The sequence below is a fragment of the Haemaphysalis longicornis genome, unplaced genomic scaffold, assembly GCF_048455015.1.
Source record: "Haemaphysalis longicornis isolate Haplotype H1 unplaced genomic scaffold, Haemaphysalis longicornis Haplotype H1 scaffold_5, whole genome shotgun sequence".
NCBI classification, from domain to species: Eukaryota; Metazoa; Arthropoda; class Arachnida; order Ixodida; family Ixodidae; genus Haemaphysalis; species Haemaphysalis longicornis.
In genome coordinates, this window is record NW_027526385.1 from 153,073,768 (window position 1) to 153,099,778 (window position 26,011).

At 45.9% G+C, this 26,011-nt stretch overlaps 2 protein-coding genes and 1 pseudogene across 9 annotated transcripts in view; 1 reads left to right on the forward strand and 2 right to left on the reverse strand.

Annotated features, from left to right (window-relative positions):
- The window catches only part of LOC144138760 (uncharacterized), a 127,175-nt gene extending 115,804 nt beyond the window's left edge, over positions 1–11,371 (reverse strand). The window contains exons 1-2 of one of the 8 annotated variants that reach the window (XM_077671171.1): positions 11,222–11,365; positions 6,029–6,130 (exon numbers count right to left, since the gene is read on the reverse strand). The gene's annotated coding sequence lies outside the window, so the exon portion shown is untranslated. Of the gene's footprint in view, positions 1–675; positions 1,393–6,028; positions 6,131–7,313; positions 7,955–11,221 lie in introns of those variants that run through there. The other 7 variants (XM_077671172.1, XR_013315963.1, XM_077671175.1 and 4 more) reach the window with 7 other exon arrangements.
- LOC144138759 (uncharacterized) lies at positions 1,376–3,379 on the forward strand (annotated as a pseudogene).
- Positions 11,372–21,176: 9,805 nt separating the features above from the next.
- Positions 21,177–24,356, reverse strand: LOC144139464 (uncharacterized). The gene is made up of 4 exons (XM_077671799.1): positions 23,973–24,356; positions 23,691–23,873; positions 23,565–23,621; positions 21,177–22,194 (listed from the first exon to the last, which is right to left on the reverse strand). The coding sequence occupies exons 1-4, from the start codon at positions 24,208–24,210 to the stop codon at positions 21,185–21,187; spliced, it is 1,488 nt and encodes a 495-aa protein (XP_077527925.1). The 5' UTR covers positions 24,211–24,356; the 3' UTR covers positions 21,177–21,184.
- Between the last annotated feature and the right edge of the window lie 1,655 nt (positions 24,357–26,011).

Consider the following 26,011-nt stretch of genomic DNA (forward strand, 5'->3'; position numbering starts at 1 on the left):
GAAAAAGCCGTAATTTCGAGCGCGCTGGAACACAAAGAAGTAAACAGAAAAAATTACCCGTTATTAAGCTACTGCTGCTTAAAGTAAAATTTCACACAGGAGCGGAGTAGAGTTCGAAACGACCGTAACACCTTTGGTTAAAGTTACGCTAGTGTCGTAAGAATGAGACCCAAGATGTTGACATTCAGGATGTCGCGTGCACGTTTGTGCCTTTTAACTGGTCTTTACTTTAAACGACGCCTCTCTTACTTCCGTTTGTAGAGTAAAAATGCTCGGACCGCTTTCCGCGTTCAGAGATAAACTGAGAATGGATTGCTGTCTGCGCTAGGGCGGCTCTCGATATTTCACCACGGCCGACAGACTCAGCATAGTAAAAGAGCCTTTGATGTAACAGTCAACCATTCAGTGATTATCCACGCACTGCTAAATTTTCTTTGACCAATAAACGCCGTTGAGTTGTACAAAGTTGCGCTGATTAAGTGAGTAAGAATGAGACCCAAGATGTTCACATTCAGGATGTCGCGTGCACGTTTGTGCCTTTTAACTGGTCTTTACTGTAAACGACGCCTCTCTTACTTCTTCCGTTTGTAAAATGTGCATTTAATGTGGTTTGTAAAACCCTACCGTGTATTACAAACCACATTAAATGCACGCCAATTGCGCACCTTCGCTTACCTCTCACCACGGCAAAAAAATATCCTTTCGCAGAAGCAGACCCCTCAGATAAGGCAAGCAGACGACGACTTCGAGAGGACTCAGTGTGAGGAGTCAGCAATGCTGCATCCCACCGAGACGGAGAGAGAGAGAGACAACGTGGGAGAGGATATGACGTGCAGGGGCACGCCGTCGGTAACACGTTCCCTCTTGTCTAGAGTGAACTGGAATATTCGAGAGGTTTCGAAATCCCCACCGAATAGCGCGGGTATAGTGTTTCGCGCGCTTTTCTGTATGGCGGCGTCTTGGCCTTGCTAGCGGAATGCCACATGGAAATCGCTCTGAGGTTGCGCTGCTCTCTCTTAGCGGAAGCGTGGGCAACGAAGCAGCGATAGCCTAAAGGCAGAGGCCAGATAAACGTCGTACGCGTCTTTCTCAAGCTGAAACTCCCAATGCAACGGATACCCTGCTGCATTTCAGGGGATCCGGACACTTTATCGAACGCCGTTATATCGAACGCCGTTTTGTCGAATGCCGTTTTTTTGAAGCCGATTTAGCGAAAGAGTTTTTTTCGCGGCATTTTCGTGTAACAAATTTTGCACTACGTTTTTAGTTTCCATTTCCCAATATATTTTAAAAATCTTTCCCCAGCGAGTCTATTTAACAGAATTGCTAGTCGTTATAGTTGTCTTTTATTTCGTTCGGGCATTTTGTTTTTGCGATGGGCGAAGTTTGTCTCAACGAATTTTGTTTTGATCATTGTGCTGGTGGTACTGCCATAACGCCGCTTCTGGACAACAGTATAAAAGAAGATCCTCAGCGACCTCCTGGAAGTGGACACGGCGGCAATGCCAAGATGCAGTCGTCCAACCCATTTCTCTTCTTCATTCAGGTGAGGAAGAGTTACGGAAAATGTTTTAGAAGTAACAACCTTTGCCTTGTTATGCTGCCGTGCCCACGGTCACTTTATGAAATGTTTCAGTGTGCGATTTTTTCCTTGAGGTTCCTTTTGCTTTTGGAAGGGGATATTGAAGAAAACCCTGGTCCTGACTTGGAGACGCTCGCCAAGCAACTTAGCGATATCGCTGTCGATATTCTAGAAATAAAAAACGCAAAAGCACTAACCAACCAAAGGCTAAGCGCGATAGACAAAAAACTGGAAAAGATTAGCTGTTTTGAAAAACAGGTTTCAGACTGCGTGAAAAAAATAGCTCGTCTAGAGGACAACCTTCAAGCCGTTACAAAAAAACTTGATGAACTGGAAAACAGGAGCCGTAGGTCTAACCTCATAATTTATGGCGTAGAGGAGAAGCCAAATGAGTCCCCAGAAACATTGCCAAGTGTAATATCGAAGGAAATATTTGAGGCTATACTAAAAGTAAATACCCGGGATATATAAAAGATTCACCGCCTAGGAAAACAGTCTACTGAAGATGTTAATAAGATGAGGCCTATTATTTTGAAATTCTCGAAAAACCAGGACAAAACGAAAATATTCAAAAACTGCTCTAAACTGAAAGGTTCCGGTTACTCAATTAGTGACGACTTCTCCAGTACCATGCGACATGTTAGGAAGAAACTCTGGGATAGAACAAAAGAAAATCGAGACAAAGGTGAAAAGGTGATGCTGGTTCATGATAAAGTGAACATTAATGGGAAACTCTACGGCTGGGACAACAATCGCGGTGATCTTGTTGCTCTGTCAAAAAACGAAAATCGTCCGCTTACGGAAGGTCGGGTCACCAGAAGCCGACGACACTGACGTTACTTAACGTTAATGGGCGAAGTCTTGTGAACAAAGTCGACCAATTTGAGGCCATTTTGATCGCGAATCAGCCAGACATCGTCACTGTCACAGAAATTTGGTTGCACAAAGAAATATTGGACCGCGAAATTGTTCCGCCAAACAACGTGATTGTTCGCAAAGATAGAAAGCACAGAGGTGGGGGCGTTGCCATTGTTGTACGACAAAGCATAAGCTTTACAGTCATGCCAGATGTTCCTGACGTCGAAGCGGTGTGGTGTAAGGTTTCCCTAAATGGTGTCACTGTATCCATAGGTGCGGTATCCAGACCCCCGCATGCGGAAATGGCATATCTGGAATCTTTATATGACTACATGCACAACCATGTGACCAGTGCCGCAGTAATCATGGCTGGGGACTTCAATCTGTCCGATGTAAATTGGGAATGTCTGAGTACAGGAACAGCTATGAGTGACCTTTTAAGCGATTACATATTGTCATTTAATCTCACACAACTTGTTGTCACGCGAACCCGTGAACAACGGGAATCTAGTTCTTTACTAGATCTCATCTTTGTTAGTGATCATTTCCCATCAAAGAATATCTTAACAGCAACCCTGGAGGGGTTATCTGATCATAAAATCGTTTCATGCTGCCTGCCTGTACCATGCTCCGCTCGCATGCGAGGGCCGGTTAAGTCTGTTCCAGCGTTTCACAAGGCCGATGACGCTGCAGTTATGACGTATTTGGAGCATGAATTCCACGACTTCTTCGATATGTGTGCTGATGGGTCCTTGGTTATTGACGAAATTTGGGCCAAATTTAAAGCAATTATTGCTCATCGTATGACCAATTTTGTTCCGCAGGTTGCAAAAGTAACAAAAAAACACAACCCTTGGATCACACGTGACATTATTCATAGTAAACGTAAAAAAAAAGTTTAAGAAAATCTAAAAAATCAAGCTCAGTCTATGGGTTCCAAGAAAAAATAACTTATTTGTCTCGGTCATTGCAGGTAAAAATCCGTAGTGACAAAGAAAACTTCTGCAGCACAACAGTAAGTAAGTTTATAAGAGAGTCGCTCCAGAAGTTCTGGCAATACCTTGGTTCAAAAAACAACCCCCCTACTGTCGTTTCAGTGGAGGAGGAATTAATTAAAGCTAACTCATTTAACACTTACTTCCAGTCTGTCTTCACAGCTAACAATGGTAAAAATACGCCGCTTCTGTTTCAAGATAAAAACTTGAGTACTTTAAGCGTGCCTCAATTGTCTGAGCCGGGTTTGCTATCACTTTTATTAAACATCGATGGCGAAAAAGGTTGTGGACCCGACGGGATTCCCAATGCGTTTTTAAAGCGTTACGCTGAATCAGTGTGTAAATACCTTTTTCTTATATTTTCCAAATCGCTTAAAGATTGCCAGGTTCCATCGGAATGGAAAATTGCAAAAACTCTTCCCATCCACAAAAGTGGTGACTCGTCTTGTCCATCTAATTACAGACCAATTTCTATTACGTGCAGTTTCCGCAAAATGCTTGAGCATATTATTCTAAAGTCGCTTACTGAATAAGTGGAAGAAAATGCTATTCTCCATTCCAATCAACACGGATTTCGTCGCGGCCTATCTACTGTCACACAACTAGATCTGTCAAAAGCTTTTTACCGCGTTTGCCATCCCAAACTGATCCAAAAGCTTACCAGTATACTGGGCAACGGACCTATGACCAAGTGGATCGAAAGCAAGTTGACCGACCGCTACCAATTTGTTCAATATGGTGCACATGTGTCCGAAACGGTTCCAGTATTATCAGGAGTGCCCCAGGGTTCCGTTTTAGGCCCCATGTTGTTTCTTCTTTTATTAATGACATCGCTGACGTAGCCGAAGTAAATATCAGATTGTTCGCAGACGACTGTATCCTCTACCAGCGAATAGACAGCTACCAGGATCAGTTAAAACTAGATGAGTCGCTAAAAAAGGTCGGAACCTGGTGTCGAGAGTGGCAAATGGAAATAAATACTGAGAAAACTATCGCCATGTCAATAACAAAGAAAAAAACACAGGCATAGTTTTCGTATTCGCTGGGAAATGTCCCACTTCGCAACATCACTGTCTGCAAATATCTCGGCATCTTGATATCGTCCAACCTAAATTGATTGGACTGCGCATGTTAAACATATTACAAAGAAGGCTCTCAGCAAGTTATTTTTTTCTTAAGCGAACCCTTCGACATGCGACACCCCAAACAAAACTTCTAACGTATACCACGCTTATCCGTCCAATCCTTGAATATGCGAGTGTGGCCTGGTTACCTTTCGCAAAAAACACATAGCCGCGCTTGAAAGAGTACAACGTAAAGCAGTTCGTTTTATCTAACACCGTTATAGGCGTACCGATTTGCCTACTGCTTTTTTGAAAAGACCGGATCTGCCCACCCAGCCGAGCCAAGCCAAGCTTCATAGTCTGAGATTTTTGTATCTGGTGCTACACAACTCTTTGAAAATAAATCTGGCTAGTTATGTTAACGCTAACTGGAAGCGCCAAACACGAAATAAGCATCGCCACACACTTGGTGAGTATCCCTTCAAGAACAATGTTTTTGGCCAATCTTTTTTTACACGAGCCATACGCGCTTGGAATTCCCTGCAACCCACTGTGTTGACACAGCCGACAGTTGACAAATTTGTTATTCGCGCGAGTGAATCTGTGCTGGCTTTTATGTAGCCGTGATTTCCTGAGTTGACGATGTTGCAAGTTTTAACTCTCTCTGTGTAATTACGTTTTGTATTTTTTTTATTTGCTTGCCCCAGCAATTCAACCGATGTTTATATTCATGACGACTCTTTGCCTATCACTACGCCGAATTTTTCACTATGTACGAGATATATGCTTGAAATCCCAAGTGCTTGAAACATGTATTTCTAGTCTGTGTTTTTACAATGTGACACCACTCCTGTAATAATCCCATCACGGGATTGACAGTATCCTGAAAAAAATACATAACAAAAAACCTTTACTAATCTACGGCTGCTTAAAGTCAAATTTCAAACACAGGAGCGGAGGGGAGTTCGAAACCACCGTAACACCTTTGGGTAAAGTTACAGGAGTGTCGTAAGAATGAGACCCATGTGTTCACATTCAGGATATCGCGTGCACATTTGTGCCTTTTAACTGGTCTTTACTGTAAAACGACGCTTCTCTTAGTTCTTCCGATTCTAGTGTAAAAAAGCTCCCACTACTTTCCGCATGCAGAGGTAAACTGAGAATGGATTGCTGTCTACGCTACGGCGGCTCTCAATATTTCGCCACGGCCGACGGACTCAGCATAGTAAAAGAGCCTTTGATGTAACAGTCCACCATTCAGTGATTATCCACGCACTGCTAAATTTTCTTTGACCAATAAACGCCGTTGAGTTGTACAAAGTTGCGCTGATAATGTGAGTAAGAATGAGACCCAAGATGTTCACATTAAGGATGTCGCGTGCACGTTTGTGCCTTTTAACTGGTCTTTACTGTAAACGGTGCCTCTCTTACTTCTTCCGTTTGTAAAATGTGCATTTATGTGGTTTGTAAAACACTACCGTGTATTACAAACCACATTAAACGAACGCCAATTGTGCACCTTCGCTTACCTCTCACCACGGAGAAAGAATATTCCTTCACAGAAGCAGACCCCTCAGATAAGGCAAGCAGACGACGACTGCGAGAGGACTCGGTGTGAGGAGTCGCCAATGCTGCATCCCACCGAGACGAAGAGCGAGAGAGACAACGTGGGAAATGATATGACGTCCAGGGGCACGCCGTCGGTAACACGTTCGCTCTTGTCTAGAGTGAACTGGAATATTCGAGAGGTTTCGAAATCCCCACGGAAGAGCGCGCGTAGTGTTTCGCGCGCTTTTCTATATGGGGGCGTCTTGGCCTTGCTAGCGGCATGCCACATGGCAATCTCTCGGAGGTTGCGCTGCTCTCTGTTAGCCGAAGCGTGTGCAAAGAAGCAGCAATAGCCTAGGCAGAGGCCAGATAAACGTCGTACGCGTCTTTCTCAAACTGAAACTCCCAATGCAACGGATACCCTGCTGCATTTCAGGGGATCCGGACACTTTATCGAACGCCGTTATATCGAACGCCGTTTTGTCGAATGCCGTTTTTTTGAAGCCGATTTAGCGAAAGAGTTTTTTTCGCGGCATTTTCGTGTAACAAATTTTGCAGTACGTTTTTTAGTTTCCATTTCGCAATATAATTTACAAATCTTTCCCCCACGAGTCCATTAACCAGGATTGGTAGTCTTTATAGTTGTCTTTTATTTCGTTCGGGGATTTTTTTTTTGCGATGCGCGAAATTTGTCTCCACAAATTTTGCTCTGTTCATTGTGCTGGTGGTACTGCCATAACAAAAAAACCTTTACTAAGCTACTGCTGCTCAAAGTCAAATTTCAAACACAGGAGCGGAGTTGAGTTCGAAACCACCGTAACACCTTTGGCTAAAGTTACAGGAGTGTCGTAAGAATGAGACCCAAGATGTTGACATTCAGGATGTCGCGTGCACGTTTGTGCCTTTTAACTGGTCTTTACTTTAATACGAAGCTTTTCTTAGTTCTTCCGATTCTAGAGTAAAAAAGCTCGGACCGCTTTCCGCGTGCATCGGTTAACTGACAATGGATTGCTGTCTGCGCTACGGCTGCTCTCGATATTTCACCACGGCCGACGGACCAAGCATAGTAAATGAGCCTTTGATGCAACAGTCAACCATTCACAGATTATCCACGCACTGCTGAAGTTTCCTTGACCAATAAACACCGTTGAATTGTACAAAGTTGCACTGATTATGTCAGTAGTAGTCCAGTATCGGTATTACGAAAACACTACCATATATTACAAACCGCATTACACGCACGCCAAATTCCGCACCTTCGCTTACCTCTCACCACGGAGAAACAATATCTCTTCGCGGAAGCACACCCCTCAGATTAGGCACGCAGACGACGACTGCGAGAGGACTCAGTGTGAGTAGTCAGTAATGCTGCACTCCACCGAGAGGGAGAGATAAAGAGAGGCAACGTGGGAGAGTGTCTGACGTGCACGGTCACGCCAACGATAACACGTTTCCTCTTGTCTAGAGTGTACTGGAATATTCCAGAGGTTTCGAAATCCCCACCGAATAGCGCGCGTATAGTGTTTCGCGCGCCCTCCTCTATGGCGGCGTCTTGGCGTTGCTAGCGGCATGCCACATGGCAATGGCTCTGAGGTTGCGCTGCTCTCTGTTAGCGGAAGCGTGTGCGAAGAAGCAGGGATAGACTAGGCAGATGCCAAATAAACGTCGTACGCATCTTTCTCAAACTGAAACTCCCAATTTAACGGATACCCCGCTGCATTTCAGGGGATCCGGACTGTTTATAGAACGCCGTTTTATCGAAGCCGTTTTATCGAACGCCGTTTTCCGAAAGTCGTTTTATCGAAGCCGATTTATCGAAAGAGGTTTTTTCGGGGCATTTTCGTACAACAAAACTTTCCGTACGTTTTTTAGTTTCCTTCTCGCTACGTTTTTTACAAACCCTTAAACTGCGAGTTTATTTAACATAATTTCTAGTCTTTTTTGCTGTCTTTTATTTCGCTCATTCATTTTGTTTTTGTGATGCGCGAAATTTGTCTGCAGAAGTTTTGTTCTGTTGATTGTGCTGTTGGTGCTGCCATAGCAAAATTGCCCGTTACCAAGCTACTGCTGCTTAAAGTCAAATTTCACACAGGAGCGGAGTGGAGTTCGAAACTACCGTAACACCTTTGGGTAAAGTTACAGGAGTGTCTTAGCAATGAGACCCAAGATGTTCACATTCAGGATGTGGCGTGCACGTTTTTGCCTTTTAACTGGTCTTTACTGTAAAACGACGCTTCTCTTAGGTCTTCCGATTCTAGAGTAAAAAAGCTCGGACCGCTTTCCGCGTGCATAGGTAAACTGAGAATCCATTGCTGTCTGCGCTACGGCGGCTCTCGATATTTCACCACGGCCGACGGACTCAGTATAGTAAATGAGCCTTTGATGCAACAGTCAACCATTCAGTGATTATCCACGCACTGCTGAAGTTTCCTTGACTAATAAACACTGTTGAGTTGTACAAAGTTGAACTGATTATGTCAGTAGTAGTCCAGTATCGGTATTACGAAAACACTACCATATATTACAAACCGCATTACACGGACGCCAAATTCCGCACCTTCGCTTACCTCTCACCACGGAGAAACAATATCTCTTCGCGGAAGCACACCCCTCAGATTAGGCACGCAGACGACGACTGCGAGAGGACTCAGTGTGAGTAGTCAGTAATGCTGCACTCCACCGAGAGGGAGAGATAAAGAGAGGCAACGTGGGAGAGTGTCTGACGTGCACGGTCACGCCAACAATAACACGTTTCCTCTTGTCTAGAGTGTACTGGAATATTCCAGAGGTTTCGAAATCCCCACCGAATAGCGCGCGTATAGTGTTTCGCGCGCCCTCCTCTATGGCGGCGTCTTGGCGTTGCTAGCGGCATGCCACATGGCAATGGCTCTGAGGTTGCGCTGCTCTCTGTTAGCGGAAGCGTGTGCGAAGAAGCAGGGATAGACTAGGCAGATGCCAAATAAACGTCGTACGCATCTTTCTCAAACTGAAACTCCCAATTTAACGGATACCCCGCTGCATTTCAGGGGATCCGGACTGTTTATAGAACGCCGTTTTATCGAAGCCGTTTTATCGAACGCCGTTTTCCGAAAGTCGTTTTATCGAAGCCGATTTATCGAAAGAGGTTTTTTCGGGGCATTTTCGTACAACAAAACTTTCCGTACGTTTTTTAGTTTCCTTCTCGCTACGTTTTTTACAAACCCTTAAACTGCGAGTTTATTTAACATAATTTCTAGTCTTTTTTGCTGTCTTTTATTTCGCTCATTCATTTTGTTTTTGTGATGCGCGAAATTTGTCTGCAGAAGTTTTGTTCTGTTGATTGTGCTGTTGGTGCTGCCATAGCAAAATTGCCCGTTACCAAGCTAGTGCTGCTTAAAGTCAAATTTCACACAGGAGCGGAGTGGAGTTCGAAACTACCGTAACACCTTTGGGTAAAGTTACAGGAGTGTCTTAGCAATGAGACCCAAGATGTTCACATTCAGGATGTGGCGTGCACGTTTTTGCCTTTTAACTGGTCTTTACTGTAAAACGACGCTTCTCTTAGGTCTTCCGATTCTAGAGTAAAAAAGCTCGGACCGCTTTCCGCGTGCAGAGGTAAACTGAGAATCCATTGCTGTCTGCGCTACGGCGGCTCTCGATATTTCACCACGGCCGACGGACTCAGTATAGTAAATGAGCCTTTGATGCAACAGTCAACCATTCAGTGATTATCCACGCACTGCTGAAGTTTCCTTGACTAATAAACACTGTTGAGTTGTACAAAGTTGCACTGATTATGTCAGTAGTAGTCCAGTATCGGTATTACGAAAACACTACCATATATTACAAACCGCATTACACGCACGCCAAATTCCGCACCTTCGCTTACCTCTCACCACGGAGAAACAATATCTCTTCGCGGAAGCACACCCCTCAGATTAGGCACGCAGACGACGACTGCGAGAGGACTCAGTGTGAGTAGTCAGTAATGCTGCACTCCACCGAGAGGGAGAGATAAAGAGAGGCAACGTGGGAGAGTGTCTGACGTGCAGGGTCACGCAAACGATAACACGTTTCCTCTTGTCTAGGGTGTACTGGAATATTCCAGAGGTTTCGAAATCCCCACCGAATAGCGCGCGTATAGTGTTTCGCGCGCTCTCCTCTATGGCGGCGTCTTGGCGTTGCTAGCGGCATGCCACATGGCAATGACTCTGAGTTTGCGCTGCTCTCTGTTAGCGGAAGCGTGTGCGACGAAGCAGGGATAGACTAGGCAGATGCCAGATAAACATCGTACGCATCTTTCTCAAACTGAAACCCCATTTTTAACGGATATCGCACTGCATTTCAGGGGATCCGGACAGTTTATCGAATGCCGTTTTATCGAAGCCGTTTTATCGATCGCCGTTTTGTCGAATGCCGTTTTATCGAAGCCGATTTATCGAAAGAGGTTTTTTCGGGGCATTTTCGTATAACAAAATTCTCGTACGTTTTTTTTTTAATTTTCCTTTTCGCTACGTAATTTACAAACCTTTCCACAGCGAGTTTATTTAACATAATTTCTAGTCTTTATGGTTGTCTTTTATTTCGCTCGTGCATTTTGTTTTTGTGATGCGCGAAATTTGTCTGCACAAATTTTGTTCTGTTGATTGTGTTGTTGGTACTGCCATGGCAAAATTACCCGTTACTAAGCTACTGCTGCTTAAAGACAAATTTAACAGAGCAGCGGAGTGGAGTTCGAAAACACCGTAACACCTTTGGGTAAAGTTGCAGGACTGTCGTAAGAATGAGACCCAAATTGTTCACATTCAGGATGTCGCGTGCACGTTTGTGCCTTTTAACTGGCTTTTACTGTAAAACGACCCTTGTCTTAGTTCTTCCGATTCTAGAGTAAAAAAGCTCCGACCACTTTACGCGTGCAGAAGATAAACTGAGAATGCATTGCTGTGTGCGCTATGGCTGCTCTCGATATTTCACCACGGCCGACGGACCCAGCATAGTAAATGATCCTTTGATGCAACAGTCAACGATTCAGTGATTATCCACGCACTGCTGAAGTTTCCTTGACCAATAAACACCGTTGAGTTGTAAAAAGTTGCGCTGATTATGTCAGTAGTAGTCCAGTATCGGTATTACGAAAACACTACCATATATTACAAACCGCATTACACGCACGCCAATTGCGGACATTCGCTTACCTCTCACCACGGAGAATAAATATCTCTTCGCAGAAGCAGACCCCACAGATTAGGCACGCAGACGACGACTGCGAGAGGACTCAGTGTGAGTAGTCGGTAATGCTGCACTCCACCGAGAGGGAGAGATAAAGAGAGGCAACGTGGGAGAGTGTCTGACGTGCACGGTCACGCCAACGATAACACGTTTCCTCTTGTCTAGGGTGTACTGGAATATTCCAGAGGTTTTGAAATCCCCACCGAATGGCGCGCGTATAGTGTTTCGCGCGCTCTCCTCTATGGCGGCGTCTTGGCGTTGCTAGCGGCATGCCACATGGCATTGGCTCTGAGGTTCTAAGAGCATTGGCTCTTAGAACCTCAGAGCCTAGACCAATGCTCTAATTGCATTGGCTCTTAGAACCTCAGAACCTAGACCAATGCTCTAAGAGCATTGGCTCTTAGGCAGAGGCCAGTTGAACGTCGTATGCACCTTTATCAAACTGAAAGTCCCAATGCAGCAGATCCACTGCTGCATTCAGCAGTGGAATCTCGCTTTCGGTCGCTCGCATCCATAGGTTCATTGAAGCCTTTTAACTTTCAAACATCAAATTTCTTTTACTTCTCGGCGAATTACAGGAAACACGAGATCAAAAGTCAACCAGTCGAATCGCCAAGAACAACATAGGCCAAATAACACTGTTACTTAAGTACCAGCAAAAGATAGTCAACATGCAAGACAAAATGCAGCCTTTTTACAAAATAGAGATCAAAGTATAGTATTTTCTACAAAACTACTCAACTAGAAAACAAATTGCACAGTCAGATACTCGTAACAATGTTTTTAGGAAGACAACTCCATTGCCATATCCGAACATGAGAGGGGGGGCGTATTTAATGAGTCATCTTCGGATTGGTAATCCGTTGAGGTTTGTGATATGTCGTTGTAGCAATCCTTCACTCACACAACACATCTGGACGAAAACAATGGTAGGTTTCAATTGCAGATTCTTTTTTTTATTAATAGCCGAGAAAGAAAAACTTTTCCACTTCCGCATGGGAGCATTGTTCAAAATGAAATTCCCAGTACGAGGGTGTGGGGGATGTTTAAGTAAACGGTGTCAGCATCGTGAGAGCCTGTTTCATTGGTTTTGTGCGACGTTCGTTCTGTTGCGTGTACTAGTGATACCACATGAATGCAAGGAAGTGTTTTTTTTATGTACGGTACCCCAGTTCATCTCGTAGCCCAAAGTTTCTGCCTCTTTTGGCGTGCACAAACATTGGGCGAGATAAACTACAAGACGGCACAATTAAAATTCGGGAAGGTTGGCCGGTATGACTTTAGTTGCTTTCCTTGTTCTGAACAATGCGGCAAAATTATTTCGTGTAACGATTACTGAATGATCTGAAACCATTCGAAAGGCCGTAAATCAATATCTCTGGAGTAACCTTTCATTTCAGTCTCTGGTCTGCGTCTTCATTTCGTGCGATGTATTTTTCGTACTTCAAATGCCTGTGGTTTGATGTGAAGGGTTTATCGTTACAATAGATTTTGTTCTTTTTCTCTAATTTTATTTAGATGGCTTTTCAAGCTGGGAAATACCAAGTGACCGCCCCTCACATACATACGTACGTCTACGGCAGCAGGGGACAAGTTATTCAGATGACCTCGGAAAATCTTCAGTGTGCCCTGATTTTGTGCTTGTGTACTATACATAAACTGCCAAGCTTATCTCTTCCCATTTCGCTTTCACTGGCGTCGGGGCATTGGTCCAACATGCGAACTTGATGCTGGTCGCAGAAGAACGTGCCGTGTAGCGCTGCCAGTCACAAATGGGCTCGCCGCAGTCTCTGTGACTCACGCCGACAAATAAGTCTTGTTACAGCAATCCTCGCTTCATCTTAGGGGAATCACACCAGTGAAAATGCTCGAGCGGCGGGAAAACGCGGCCACCGGGCCTGCGGGCGCCGCCATTTCTCTATATCCCGTCATGCAACCTAGAAATCACAGGTCGCCTGGCGAGATGGCGCGACAAGCATTTATTAGAGGTTACCGGGCGTTTTATAGGTTACTTTATAAAGGTTAGATGTCAGATTTTGTTGAAGTAACCTCTAAATCGCTGACGTAACGTTTACACTGCTTTTGACTTCACGCCTGTAACTCTTAGAACGGACTGGGATAAAGAAAATATGAAGTTAGCTCCATTGTAACCTTTATGCTATAGGTTATTCCTTTTAGATGTTACATTTGAGGTTACCACGATTAGAGTGCATAGACTGTGCACTTAGTAACGTCTCCTTGTTTGCTACTGACATCCGCATATCGTAGCAAAATTACATGAGTTATTGAACGTAATAACTACACCACTTTTCCCATTCCACCTCACGATTAAAACTGTTTTGCATATCCACTTGTTGACGTGTATATGCTCACATTCAAATGCATAATCCTAAAAATATCGCTAAAACATTTGATGTTTGATTCACGCCTACTGACTCTATCAGAGAAATTTCCGCTGCTGTCTATAAAAGCAAGAAGAGCAGATCCATGTATATGCCAAGTTATACTCGCTGTAATCGTGCATTCCGGTGGTTTTCCTGCTCCATTTCTTTCAGGTGTAAGTCTGATATGTGCGTGTTGAATGTGGCTACGTTGTGCTGCGTGGTCGGCCGATCTGCAGGATTCGGTTTTTACTAGGTCATGCATTGCCAGTTAGTAAAAGCACTAAGCACCTAGCGGATACTCTTCCAAGAAGCTAGGTAGTGTTCTGTTAGTGAATGCAATTACTTTCTTAGAGATTGGGCGCGGTCATTTGTTTTTTGTGCTCGGTGCCTGCAAAGAACCTACTCTATTCGCCACTTTGGTTATAGGACATTTACACTCCGGGAAGCGTCACCGGGCGTGCGGCATTAAATTCAAGAAGAAACATGTTTGAACCCCTCTTCCCCAAATCCCTGCATAGGCAAAGGCGTTCGTGGAAGACTACAAGAAAAAACAAGCTGGCTGCACGATCTAATTCACATTACTTCTTGCGAAGGCATTGACCACCAATTCGAATTCACTTCTAAACATCACGCCCATCGCGGTGGACGATACCAGCTCCAGATTTCTCTCTGGTTACTTTTGTTTAAAACTATACGGCAGAGACCACTACAGTAAAGCTGGGGAGAGCCGAGCCGAGTGCGCGCCTCGGCTCCAGTAAAGTTCCGTGTGGGCAATTTTTCTATTTTCGGGAATATTTCTGCGGTAATTTTAACCAAATGGGAAACAGGGAATCTTCAATACGTGCAAGGAATTTTATGAGTCGTGTAGTACAAAGGAAACATATTGTCATTAAACCTGACCTTGCATTAGGTATTACTTTGTTTTCGTGAAAATGTTTCTGAATACGTCGTAGTATTTACATTCGAAATATCCACCGTCATCTTCCCGCAAGCCACAAGTACCCAAGATCACTCCCAACTAGTTCATAAAACGGATGAGCATAGAGATCGAATACTCTATGAGAAAGAGCTAGTAAGGTGTCAGGATTGTATGTCCATAATAAGCCTAATTACCAAGCACTGTCTTGTTTTTTTTTAGACAGTTCTAACTTAGAACTTTTGCAAGCAAAGTAATCATATTGTTTAGTGCAAAACGTAAAATGCATAGTCGAGTGCTGCTGAGGGGAAGATGTTATGAAATTTTGTTCATGCTGAAACTGATTCTCTGAGAATGATCTGCGTCCGGGAGGCTACGGGAAGAGGCAACGTTGGCTAACGCCCGAAAGAGAGCAGAAAACCACGTAAAGATGAATAGATGCGTTGGATGCAAAAAAGTAGAACGCAGGAAACTTTGCTGGGAATTCTTAAAAAAAACCTGCGAGCGAACATAAATAGGGAATTTCTGTACCGAGAAAAGGATATTTTTCTCCCCAGTAAAGAACATCACTGCTCCGGGCGGCCGTGGCAGAGACCATTTTCCGGGATTTCCCGGCGGCCTAGCGGGGATTCCCAGGAGGCCCGGCGGGGATTCCCGGATAGCTAGTCGGGGAATCCCCGGCCACGCCGGCTTCCAAGCTCTCTCTGGCAGTTTCTGTGCAGTGCAGTCAAGCTGCAGTCACAATAATTTTTTGAATTTTGGCTTATCGTTGGTTACCACTTTGATCATACGCATGCGGGCGGGTGGACACGGCACATGTGTGTTTTTGAGAAAGACAGAGAGAGATAGAGGGAAATAAACATTATTCAAGAAAGTGGTTAGAAAAGCGTGGTGGCCACCGGCCAAAGGCTGGTGGCGATTTCAGTGGTGCTTTTGAACAGGGCTTCCTGTGGTCTACGGGCCGCTTGTCGAAACACTATTCCTAATAAGAAAATTTGCTAGCAAGGCAATTCGTGTCACGGCAATTGGTCGCATACGGTAATTCGTCAAAGGGCTACTGGTCGTACGTCGCTACGGCCGCTAGTTGTTCGAAAGAAAAGTCTTTTTAACATTTAAAGCCTTATAGGATTCACACATTGGGAGAATAGGTTGGGCACAAAACGTCTACGTATAAAATATAAAGTTGAAAAGCTTCCTCCCCTAAAAGTGGAGCGCGCTCTTAAGCTGACAGGACACGGAATGCTGCATGTCCTCAGAAACAATCTCATCAATGAAGGCGGAAAGTATAGTGCTTTAGTGACGTGCAACTTCTTTCAAGGCATCTCGCATCAAGTTCACTAGCCAAATGGTAAACAACTGTTTCAGGTCTTTAATTTTGTAGTTAATTCGGCCGAAACGTATATCAAGAGTCATCTAGCCAAATTAAACCATTTTCTTTACCAACACCAGCATGGTTATCCTATCTAAATAAGGAATAGATTTATAACTCCACTGTGGCGTACTGCCACAAAACTAAGCAGCCTCTACTACAGAAAAAGAACCTTTCCACCAATTCCTAAATTTTATGCGACGAGGCGAACAGACAATCAGGGAATACCTTCGTCGGTAATTATTGATATAAAATCACGTTGCCGCGAATTATATCGTCTGATCAGTCGGTAGCGAAATGCGCGTTTCCTCCTCGTTTGTGTGCTGTACAGCCTCGCTTGACACGGGAAGGGTAAGTGCAGCATTGCGGTCATCATCCTAAACTGTTCTTGATTGATCCACAACGTTTTTGCCCTAATTCAGTATTCCCAGAAGCTAGAGTAACCGCTGCAGCGTTCTATTCCCTGACGCTCTACTGTGCGCAACACATTGTTTGCTGCTTCTTCGAAGTTTGTGTCCCCGTTTATCGCGACTCGCAAGTTCGCTTCAGTTTCTCCAATATGCTTGTTTAGCCCTTCACTTCGTTACATAATACTCGATGATAATATACTCAATAACCGCGCGATAGCTCTTCTTGATTCTTAAGTAAGAGTAATAAGGGTACCTCAAAGAAGTTGCATCGAAGCCAGAAGTACGTCGTTCGCATATTTTTACGTTTTTAAATGCACGACGCGTTCCTTGCGGGCAAGCGCTGATTTGATCTTCTTACACGTTGCTTGTTTCCTCAATAAAAGTCTGTAGTTAATCTGCGCTGATATCCATGTTGCCACCGGATCAGTCTGTTGTGCCGCGCAGTAGTGAAGAGAACCACTGTCAATTTGTCTAGTTCACCATTGTCTTTAACCCGTAACAAGCTTCCAATGAGTTGACCAACCGCGATGCGATGCGATGAGATTTTTTTTTTGGGGGGGGGGGGGGGGGGGGCGAAGAGCGAGGGGGGAACAGGGCTTGAAACTGTCTGGCGTGGGGTGCCGCCAACTTATGAGGCCCAAGGGGGAAGGGAAGGGGATATAAAAGGAGGGGATAGCGGGAAATAGTAACAGAAAAAAATTCCCCCGCATTTCCCCGAGGGGGAGAATGTGAAAGTGCGAATGCACGGTTGTCGGCCCGCTTGCGGCGCTTGCGCTCGGCCCCCGCAGCCCACCGCCTCGCCGCCTTCTCTTCCATCTCTTCCATCGGGTTTGTAGTATCACGTGTACACCACGCAGTTATCAAGCCGCTATAACGCCGCTGAGTCGCCAACGCACGCTTGAATGCGTTAAAGATATAAGGCGCGTCACTAACACTGATATCAGCGTCGCGTCCGTGGCTTGGTCGGTAGAGCGTCGCGCTGCGGCCGCAAAGTCCTCGGATCGAAACCTGGCGCCGGATACTGTTTCTTTTTTAAATATAGAGGAGCACTGCGGACGCCGCCGGCGGTGGATGGTTTGGGGTCGCTTATAAAGTGCATTCGCACTTAAAATTTAGTTGAGACATAGGGCAGGAGTTCGAATTTGGGTAGGGCGGCAACTGCGAAGCGGTTGCGCGCTGAAAGAAACGCCGAGCGGAAAGGGTGCCGTGAAGGCGAGGGAAGGAGCAACGGCGACTAGAGAAGGGGGTCAAAGACAGCGTGAATGCGGAAGGAGGAGTGCCTAAGTACCTCCGCCACGGCGGTCAAGGCCAACGTTTATAGGGGGTATTCACGTGACGTCACCGGCAGCGCAGCAGCCGGTGGAAGCCATCTTGTTGTACTACTGGTAGCGCCACAGCGCGGACCGCCGCATTGGCCGCCTTTGCGCCTCGCTATCAGGCAACGATCACGAGACCTGAGCGCCGATTTTGCGGGACGAGTTTCTTTTATCGACAGCGCCGTTCACGTGTCTCATGAGTGTTTGTTTCCGGCTGTTTCATTTGATGTTAACGTGAATGTGATGGCAGCGTCGAGGAGCCGCGTCGATAAGACAACCTACGCTTCGTCTCTACGCGGCGACGACCGTCGCCGCTACGAAGAAAAACTCGCCCGGTGTGGCTGTGACCCGCTACAGTTGCCGGCAGCGGAGTGCGTTTATGGATGCAGTGAGTGGCCCGACGTGGATTTCAACGATATTTACGAGTACCTCGTCACACGGACAAGCTTTCTGACAAGACAGCAAATCAAAAACAAGAAAAGCTTGGAGGCTTACAACTTTGTCGTCAGTGGGTGGGTGAAGGAGCCCTACGTCAAGCCTGTGTACACGGATGAAGTGATAGTTGTTGGGGACGTTAATCACTCGCAAAGTCTGTCGCTAGGGCCGCTGACCGCTTGGCTTCTCATGAAAGCCGATGGTCGCGTTGTACATGGACACTGTTTGTGCATGGCTGGCCTCGGTGAGACGTGCTCGCACATCGCGGCTCTTTTGTTTTACATGCAGTTGCGGCTAGAGGTCGAGAAAGCGAAGTCGTGCACTGACGTTAGCAACAAATGGTTGCCGGCGCACAAACGCAAGGTGGTGCCGTCGCCGATCGCCGAGATGAATTTTTCATCCGCGCAGATGCGTCGCCGTCAACTGATGTCGGGAATTTCAAGTACAGTGCAGCAAGTGCCAAGAGACAAGGCGCCCCCGCCAACTACTGAAGAACTAAACGGGCTCTTTGACAGCCTAATCTCCAGTGGATTACGCCCTGCTGCAGCCGCTACAAACCCGAGGTACAGTGACCTGTACGTTTCAGCGACGGCCCAGTGCAACGCAGCGCACTTGCTTGACTTGTACAGTCCCAGCGCATCAAGTTTCGACAAACCTTCTCTCACAGAAAAGTGCCGGTCGATCACCTTGCAAATAACGGAAGCCGCAATTTCTGAAATTGAAGAACGCACAAGAAAACAAGCGTCCACACCAAGGTGGTTTCAGTTCAGGGCTGGCCGCATCACAGCGTCAAATCTAAAAGCTGTCTGCACCACTAATGTTACAGACCCATCGGTGAGCTTGATTAAGAAGATCTGCTATCCAGACAACAAACTCAACACTGCAGCGGTGAAGTATGGCAGAAACAATGAAGCGGCAGCGTTGGAAAGCTACAAGTCTCTCGCCGCTCAGCATCACACTAATGTAAGGTTTTCTGAAGTAGGTTTAGTGGTGTCAAGAGAGGAGCCATATTTCGGTGCAACACCTGATCATCTAGTGGAGTGCGAATGTTGTGGAAAGGGCACGGTGGAAGTCAAGTGCCCCTACACTGTGCGAGAAACGTGCCTCCGGGATCTTCTGTCGCAGACGAAAAGCCATATCGTGGAAGCTGATGGCAGCCTTGTGTTAAAAGAAGACGATGAATACTTTTACCAAGTTCAAGGACAGATGTTTGCGTGCAACGTTGAATACGCAGATTTTGTGCTCTGGAAAGAAGGAGAAATCAATGTAGAAAGGGTACGCCGAAACAACACCTTCCTAGAAAATGCACTAAAGAAGGCAAGAACATTTTTCTACAACGTTATCTTGTTGGAGCTAGTTGGCCACTGGTTCACCCGGATGAGAGAAGCCGCAGAGGCGTTGCAGGAGAGTTTGGAAGACTGAAACTCAGTGGCCCAATTATAATGGCTCAACCATAAAGTCTGTTTTCGCCATTTATCGAGGTCTGGGCTGAAGTAACATCTGCATGCACCAGCATGATTTCATGAGGCAAGAAGACAAGCTTGCAGCAGTGTTATGCGCCGTCGCAACACGTGACGTAGAGGTGACTACACTACTTTGAAGTGGTACGCTTGCAAGCTACAAGCAGTGTTTAGTGTGAAATGAAGGTTGCAGCAGTGTCATAAGTTATCAACGCAGTGTGGAGCACTATCATGCACAAACTATAACAAATGTATGAGTGGATTCTTGTGAACACGACTTCATAGAAAACATGACACCAACGTTGCGTGTGGCCTAGGAACAAGGCAGGCACCCTTTGACGTAGGTAACAAATGTTATAAAGCAAAGTGCAATGTTCGAGTGGGCTTTATTATGCAGGTTTTGTGCTGTTTTATTTCTGATAATTGTGCTTTCTGCCAAGTAAAGTGTCTATCCAGCTTAAATAGAAAAGGTACCTCTATTTTGTGTGTAATCATGTTTGTGTTGACCAAGCTTACTGGTGTGAAAAATTTTTGTTACTTTAAAGTGTTATCTGTAACCCTTGACTGACTTCATTGAATGATTTTTTCCCTTGCGCCCCTTCTTTCTTTGTGTATTACGTAATATGCAGCAGCATGATTTTTGTCTTTACCGTGCGAGTACTTGGAAAAGTAACGCCTCTTGGAGTTATGGAAAAAAACATACACCAGTTCAACAGGCACAGGGGAAACAAATAAACAGGAATCAGTTTATTCGTTGTCCCAAGTTCTGCAAAGTGGCTGATGCTTTTTTTAAAACTGTGGTAAAGATTAGTGCTCCACTATAGCTTTTCTAGTTTGTCAAGGTAGCAAAATGCAGGTTAACATCTGAAAAAAAAAAACTCATTTCTTTCACAGCAGGTTTGCGTGCACAAAACCTGTGTAAATACAAAGCCTCACAGTGAACTGTCATGAATGCACTTCTTCAGAGAACGGCCGAAGCACTCAGTATGAAACATGCTTTTGCAATGACGATGCCCAGTTCGGTTGTCAGAAAAATAATGCTCCTTTCAGTTTTGTAGTTGAAGTGCAAGGGAAAAACACCAGGCAAAGGAAATTCAAACATGGTGCCTCTTTGTTGCCTAGGTCTCCAGTTCTGGCTGAAAATCCCATCAAAGTTATATCGCATACTAGTTGAAGAATCCATAGTAGCATTGTTAACGTGTGACCAGTGGTGTCATTAGGCAACGTGCAAAAATTGTGTGAGCCACGAATTTACATGTTTACATTGAAACTTCAAGAAAGCGTGCACTTAAATTTCATGCATTGTTATGCATTTTTTTACGTGTGACTCAAGAGTGAAATGCAGCCTGTATTAAGCAAACGTAAATTCTAAATTTTATAGTGAGCCTCGTACTAAGTAGCAACATATTAGTAGCACAAGAAATTTAGGCCTTTTGTTAGACTGCAAGATTTTATTGCTAGCCGACACATAAAATACACACAGCTTGTAAAATGCACTATGTTCTGTTCTAGAGACATTTCATATGCAATGTGCCTGTTATACAGAAGAAAAAGAAAGCTGGCACAAATGATTGCACTTTTTACCGGTGTCGGCACCAGATGTGCGACCAATGAGCACAAAGTGACAAGTTGTTAGAGACTAATCCATGGGCACCACAGAGTTGCATAAATTGGTCAGCGCACAGCAAACAACTGCAATTTTGTCAATCGGTGTTTCTCCATGGCAAGACACAGTCAACAGTTCAACTGGCAGGCAACTTTTAAGTATCAAAAACTTGTTTCTTAGCAACCCGATCACTCTCTCAACATGTATTCGGACATTGGCTAGCTCTCTGGTACGCTCAACTTCGCTAGCACTCAGTTGGCGCTTTCCCTTTGTAAAAGGGGGAATGTAGAGTTTCGCACAGCATAATCCGACACTTTCTGAAATCAAGAAGCCTCGGTCGGCCAGTACAATGTCATCGTACTCCAAGTTTCTCAGCACGCCACAGTCCTCTGTGATAAACTTGTCACTACTTCTACCGCCATAGGCCTTAGATATAAAAATGATGTTTCCTTGTGGGCAGATGCCAATCAGAAACTTTATGGTGTTATGGTGCTTGTACTGGGACCAGGTGCCAGCGCGTGTGTCGAGTGCACTTGGCCTGTCCGAGAACACCTCAAAGCAGTCTAGAATGACTCGCACCTTCCTACCAAAGTTCCGCATAAATGCCAGTGGCATGGTTTTCATAACCTGTTCCTTATCAGGCCATTGAATAAGTGGTCCTAATCGGTCGAAGCAGGCATCCAGCCATTTTTCACACGTTCGAGACACTGTTGCCTGTGAAACGTTGAACCTGTACGCAATATCCTGTAAACAAAGTCCAAGCCGTATGCGCATCAGAAAAACCATCATCTCCTCAAACTTGCTTAGCACGTTGTTGCTCGAGTGTGCCACATATGGCTCCACAATTTTGAAAACGGACATCAGCGCTAAAAATGACGGAAGGCCTGTGTAGAATGACACTTTGTCATCTTTGTGCTGCAGTGTCTGCTCAGTGAACCGGCTGCTCTCTACGGCGTGTCGAAGTTCATAAAGCTCGTGATTGCGAATAACGAGCTCGTCTTCCATCCTTCTGATGTCAGCACCGGTCAGATCAGTCTGGCACCCTGCAACAGCAAAGTGCAGAAGGAGACACCTCTGTGGAAATCATTCTCACATAGACGCCCATTAACTAGATCCGCACACTTCATAAAAAAGCCATTTAGTAAATTAAAAGTGGCTTAGCACAAGTACTTTGAATGCTAAGCATACACTACCACTCAATACCACTTTCAACACTGAAGAATTCATCACAAGGCCTGTCACGAACAATCTTCAAAGCACATACTTTCTTTCTTATATTTATTCTCACCCCCTTTCCAGGTCATCCATTAATCAAGTGAGACCACACGGCCTCCTTTTGCAGATTAAGATGGATACTTCAGTAAGCTATTCTTAAGACGAACTCGAAGGGGACGTGAAAGCTTCTTCGTATTGTAAGAAATTCGTCTTAAGTGTACGTTTTTTGCATTGCGCACATCACGAAAGAATAAAAATTTTGTTTATCTTAACCATAAAATTCGTCCCAACCGATTTTGTCTTAATAAGAGTCGACTGCATTTTCTTCATCCACATTTTCACATATTGCAAATCTACTCGCCCACAGTGATAACAATGGAAGAACTAATTACTGGCAATTAAGCACATCATGTTATGATTTACTGTGTAACTTATACTTCAACTATTTTGCTTGGTCAACCAGTTTGAGCTTAAGGCAGAAAAACAGGGCAGGCACCTCGCAGGTGTCGTGATATAACCCCCCTCCCCCCCCCCCCCCTACCCGAGACTTCGTTACGGTAATTCCCTGTGAGGCCACATGCACGCTTTTAACCTCCAGTTTCCACGTATGTGAACTCTATGCATCAATAAACTCTACGTGAACTCCAAGACGGCCGTCATGATACGTGTGCCGTATTCTTGAAGCTCAACAAAATCAGACCTGAAATTTGCGTACACGCTCGCCGGCGCGCGGCCCGAACTCTCACTCCCTCCCCCGCGGTTCTAAGTTTCATTGTGGCACCGTTTCCTGCGCTTGCATATTATTTTATCCCCGGTCCGCTTAATAAATTCTCACCTCCTGCGTCCTCATCTCTTGCCTAGTTTTCTTCCGGCACAACTCCACCAGCGCCCGGTCGACGCGTACGCTGTCGGGCCGGCGAGTGACGCCTGATTTTGTTGTCGAGCTTCAAGAGAAGGGCACGCATATCGCGATGGCCGTCTAACTCGCCGGTCTCCCGAGCACGGTAGCTGCGAGGCGCACTGCAGGGCTAGCTATCAGGTGTTTTACTCGTTTCAGGCCTGGGTCAGCGCTGGAACCTAGCTGGCGTGACCTGGTGATGTTCTACGGCTGCTTCAGCAACTGTAACTCAGTAACATCGCTTACGCTCACGACTGTAAAAACGCGATGAAAAAGCAATGCTTCAAAACAGGCACCTACCTTGATCGATACCTGCCGTATCGTAAACGGGTGACGACTCGTCAGCGCTGACGGCCACTGAAAAAAAGAACGGTTCACTTTTCACACATTTCCAAATGCAAATTTTCGCGTACTACGTTATCGCACCTTGCGGGGCTGCGACGTCGATTGGAGGTGGGGCTGTTTGGTGAGTGGCACGCGCGGCCAATCGTCGTCTCTTCTGGCGTTCGTAGCGGGCTTCACTGTTTTTGTCAACAGTGTCGCCGTAGCCCAAATGGAGACTCGGCGCCCAGTCTGGATTGCACTCATCGAAAAGGTGTGACGGCGACCCTGCATGATCGAACAGTTCGCGTGCTAAGTGTAAACAACTGCGGCAATCGATTGTACTAGCCGCGGCGCTATGCTACTCAAATAAACGTTGCCTCTTACCTGTAACGAAATGCCGGGAGCAGACTTTATATTTGTCCAGGTCAGGATCGAGGTCTTGACGATTTATCCGAGCCACCCATTCGCGCCGACGCCGTTCTGAAAGCTCCTTCGTTTTTGCGCACTCGTTCAGGCGCACTTTGGGTAACTTGAAAAAGTGAACATCCGGCTTGTTGCTTCGTAGCTTTTGTTCCTTCGTCTGAGACCTTTCGGTGCACCCGATGATAGCGCAGGCCACCATAGTGACCAGCAACACACAATCACGACACCTCTTGTAACAAAGTTGGTTGTTTCCTCGAGAGCCGGAGTGACAGGAACGGGTCAGCTGCGCGCGAACGTACTGCCCGCAAGGATGCCCGTCCGTACGTAGTACAAAAAGATGGCGACCACTCCCAGAATGCACCGCTCCTGTGACGTGGGTGAATACCTCCGTATCTCCCCGCCCCGGCCACGGAGAGAAGGCGGCCTGCCGCGACTCTCGCCACCACGGCGCTGCGGTTGCGAGTTGCGCTAGGGGAGCGAGCGTCGTCTGCTAGGGGGAGCGTTCCTCACGGCATCTCCGCTTCTCATCACTCCTGGCTGCGTACTGCAGGAGAAATAACTGTTCTCGGAAGTTGCTCATCAGTTTGTTGCGGCCATTGCAGTTCGCAATTTATTTGAAACGGACGGTATTATGCAAGGAGTACCGTACGTATGCCCACGGATTTCAAGCGGTGGCTAAAAGATCAAGAACGATTTAAATGAACGTTCGCGTAGCAGTGGCTGTCAAGCGTGCACAGAAATTCGCTTGCCATGCGAATCCGCAAATTCATTGCATCACGAATAATATTTCCTCACACGACTGTTGGAGCAGCTTGCCGTTTTGGTGGACAACATAGGTGATATCGTCCCGCACAACAACGCTCTTCAGGATTGTGTAGGCGCCCGCTTTCATTCCAGCCACGTAAAAAAAAAAAACAATTTACCGATTCTTCCCCGGTTCTTTTTCGAGTGCTGACGTTCTCCAGTTGGCTGGGAGCCGTATTGCCGCACTATTCCCGACTATCTGAGCAAAATCGGTGCACTGCAGGGGAACAGGCGCCTCATGTACAGCTCCTCTTGTAGCTCGGTGAGCAAGTGCTCTCCATTTGTAATCCGCTAGCTCGTGCGTAGACGTTGCCTTTCTCTTTTCCGGAGATCGCCGCCGAGACTGCTTTCTCAACAAGTTGCTGGGAAGGTCTGCAAAGTTAACGGGAACTGCGCCTTCCTTCAGCGCCCAGTAAGCCCGGTCGGACGAAAGAAAGAAACTTGTACAAACACGCAACTACCCCGAAACTTTGAGCTCAGCCGACTGGAGCACGCGTATGTGTTCTTCTGGAGGAGTGAACTCGGAAGCACCACACAAGGGGCAAGAAAATTTCGTTGCCTTCTGTTACACTTATTGTAGCTGTTTGCTTCCGAGAATGTACACAGTTACCAGGTGAGCGCGCCCTCCCCCACACGCACAGCAAACGTGCGGAGCGCTTAATTAAGAAAGTGTTTTGCCATCCTGCTCCGCTCGGAAGGAAAGCATAACCGAAACCGCATATGATCGCCGGGATGTCATCGCGCAAGAAAAGCTCAGTGCGCTTGCACCTACACACAGGCAGGAAGAATAATATTCGGCACCTCATGAAAACGTCGACTTGCCGGAGCGCACGTGCAACGCCGTGAAAGCGCAGCGCGGGCTCGAGAAAAAAAACGGCAGAAAAATATAACACAGCCCGAAGTAAAAAAAAATCACGCCATATCCACGGAATGAATGATGATAAGTGGGGCGAAGCTCGAGAGGGGGAGATCATCGGTAACCGTAACTCTCCCGTGAAAGTTCGCCCATTACATAATTAAGAAAGACGTAAGACTCTGTGCGTACATTGTACAAATCAACTTTTATTTTCGGAGTCAATTCTCCCAGGCCCAGACCTGGTGAAAGACCCCGCGCCATCGACGACTACCCCGCACCTCCACCACAATTTGTCACGTAGGATGGGACACAACGGTAAAGAAAGAACTTTTATTTAGGG

What these genes read in the sequence shown, in the direction of transcription:
- LOC144139464 (XM_077671799.1), bottom strand. Translation starts at nt 24,210, where the DNA reads ATGGTGGCCTGCGCTATCATCGGGTGCACCGAAAGGTCTCAGACGAAG. An exon ending in CGACGTCGCAGCCCCGCAAG is followed by an intron (nt 23,622 to 23,690) that starts GTGCGATAACGT and finishes TCTTTTTTTCAG; the next exon opens with TGGCCGTCAGCGCTGACGAG. An exon ending in TACGGCAGGTATCGATCAAG is followed by an intron (nt 22,195 to 23,564) that starts GTAGGTGCCTGT and finishes TTGCTGTTGCAG; the next exon opens with GGTGCCAGACTGATCTGACC.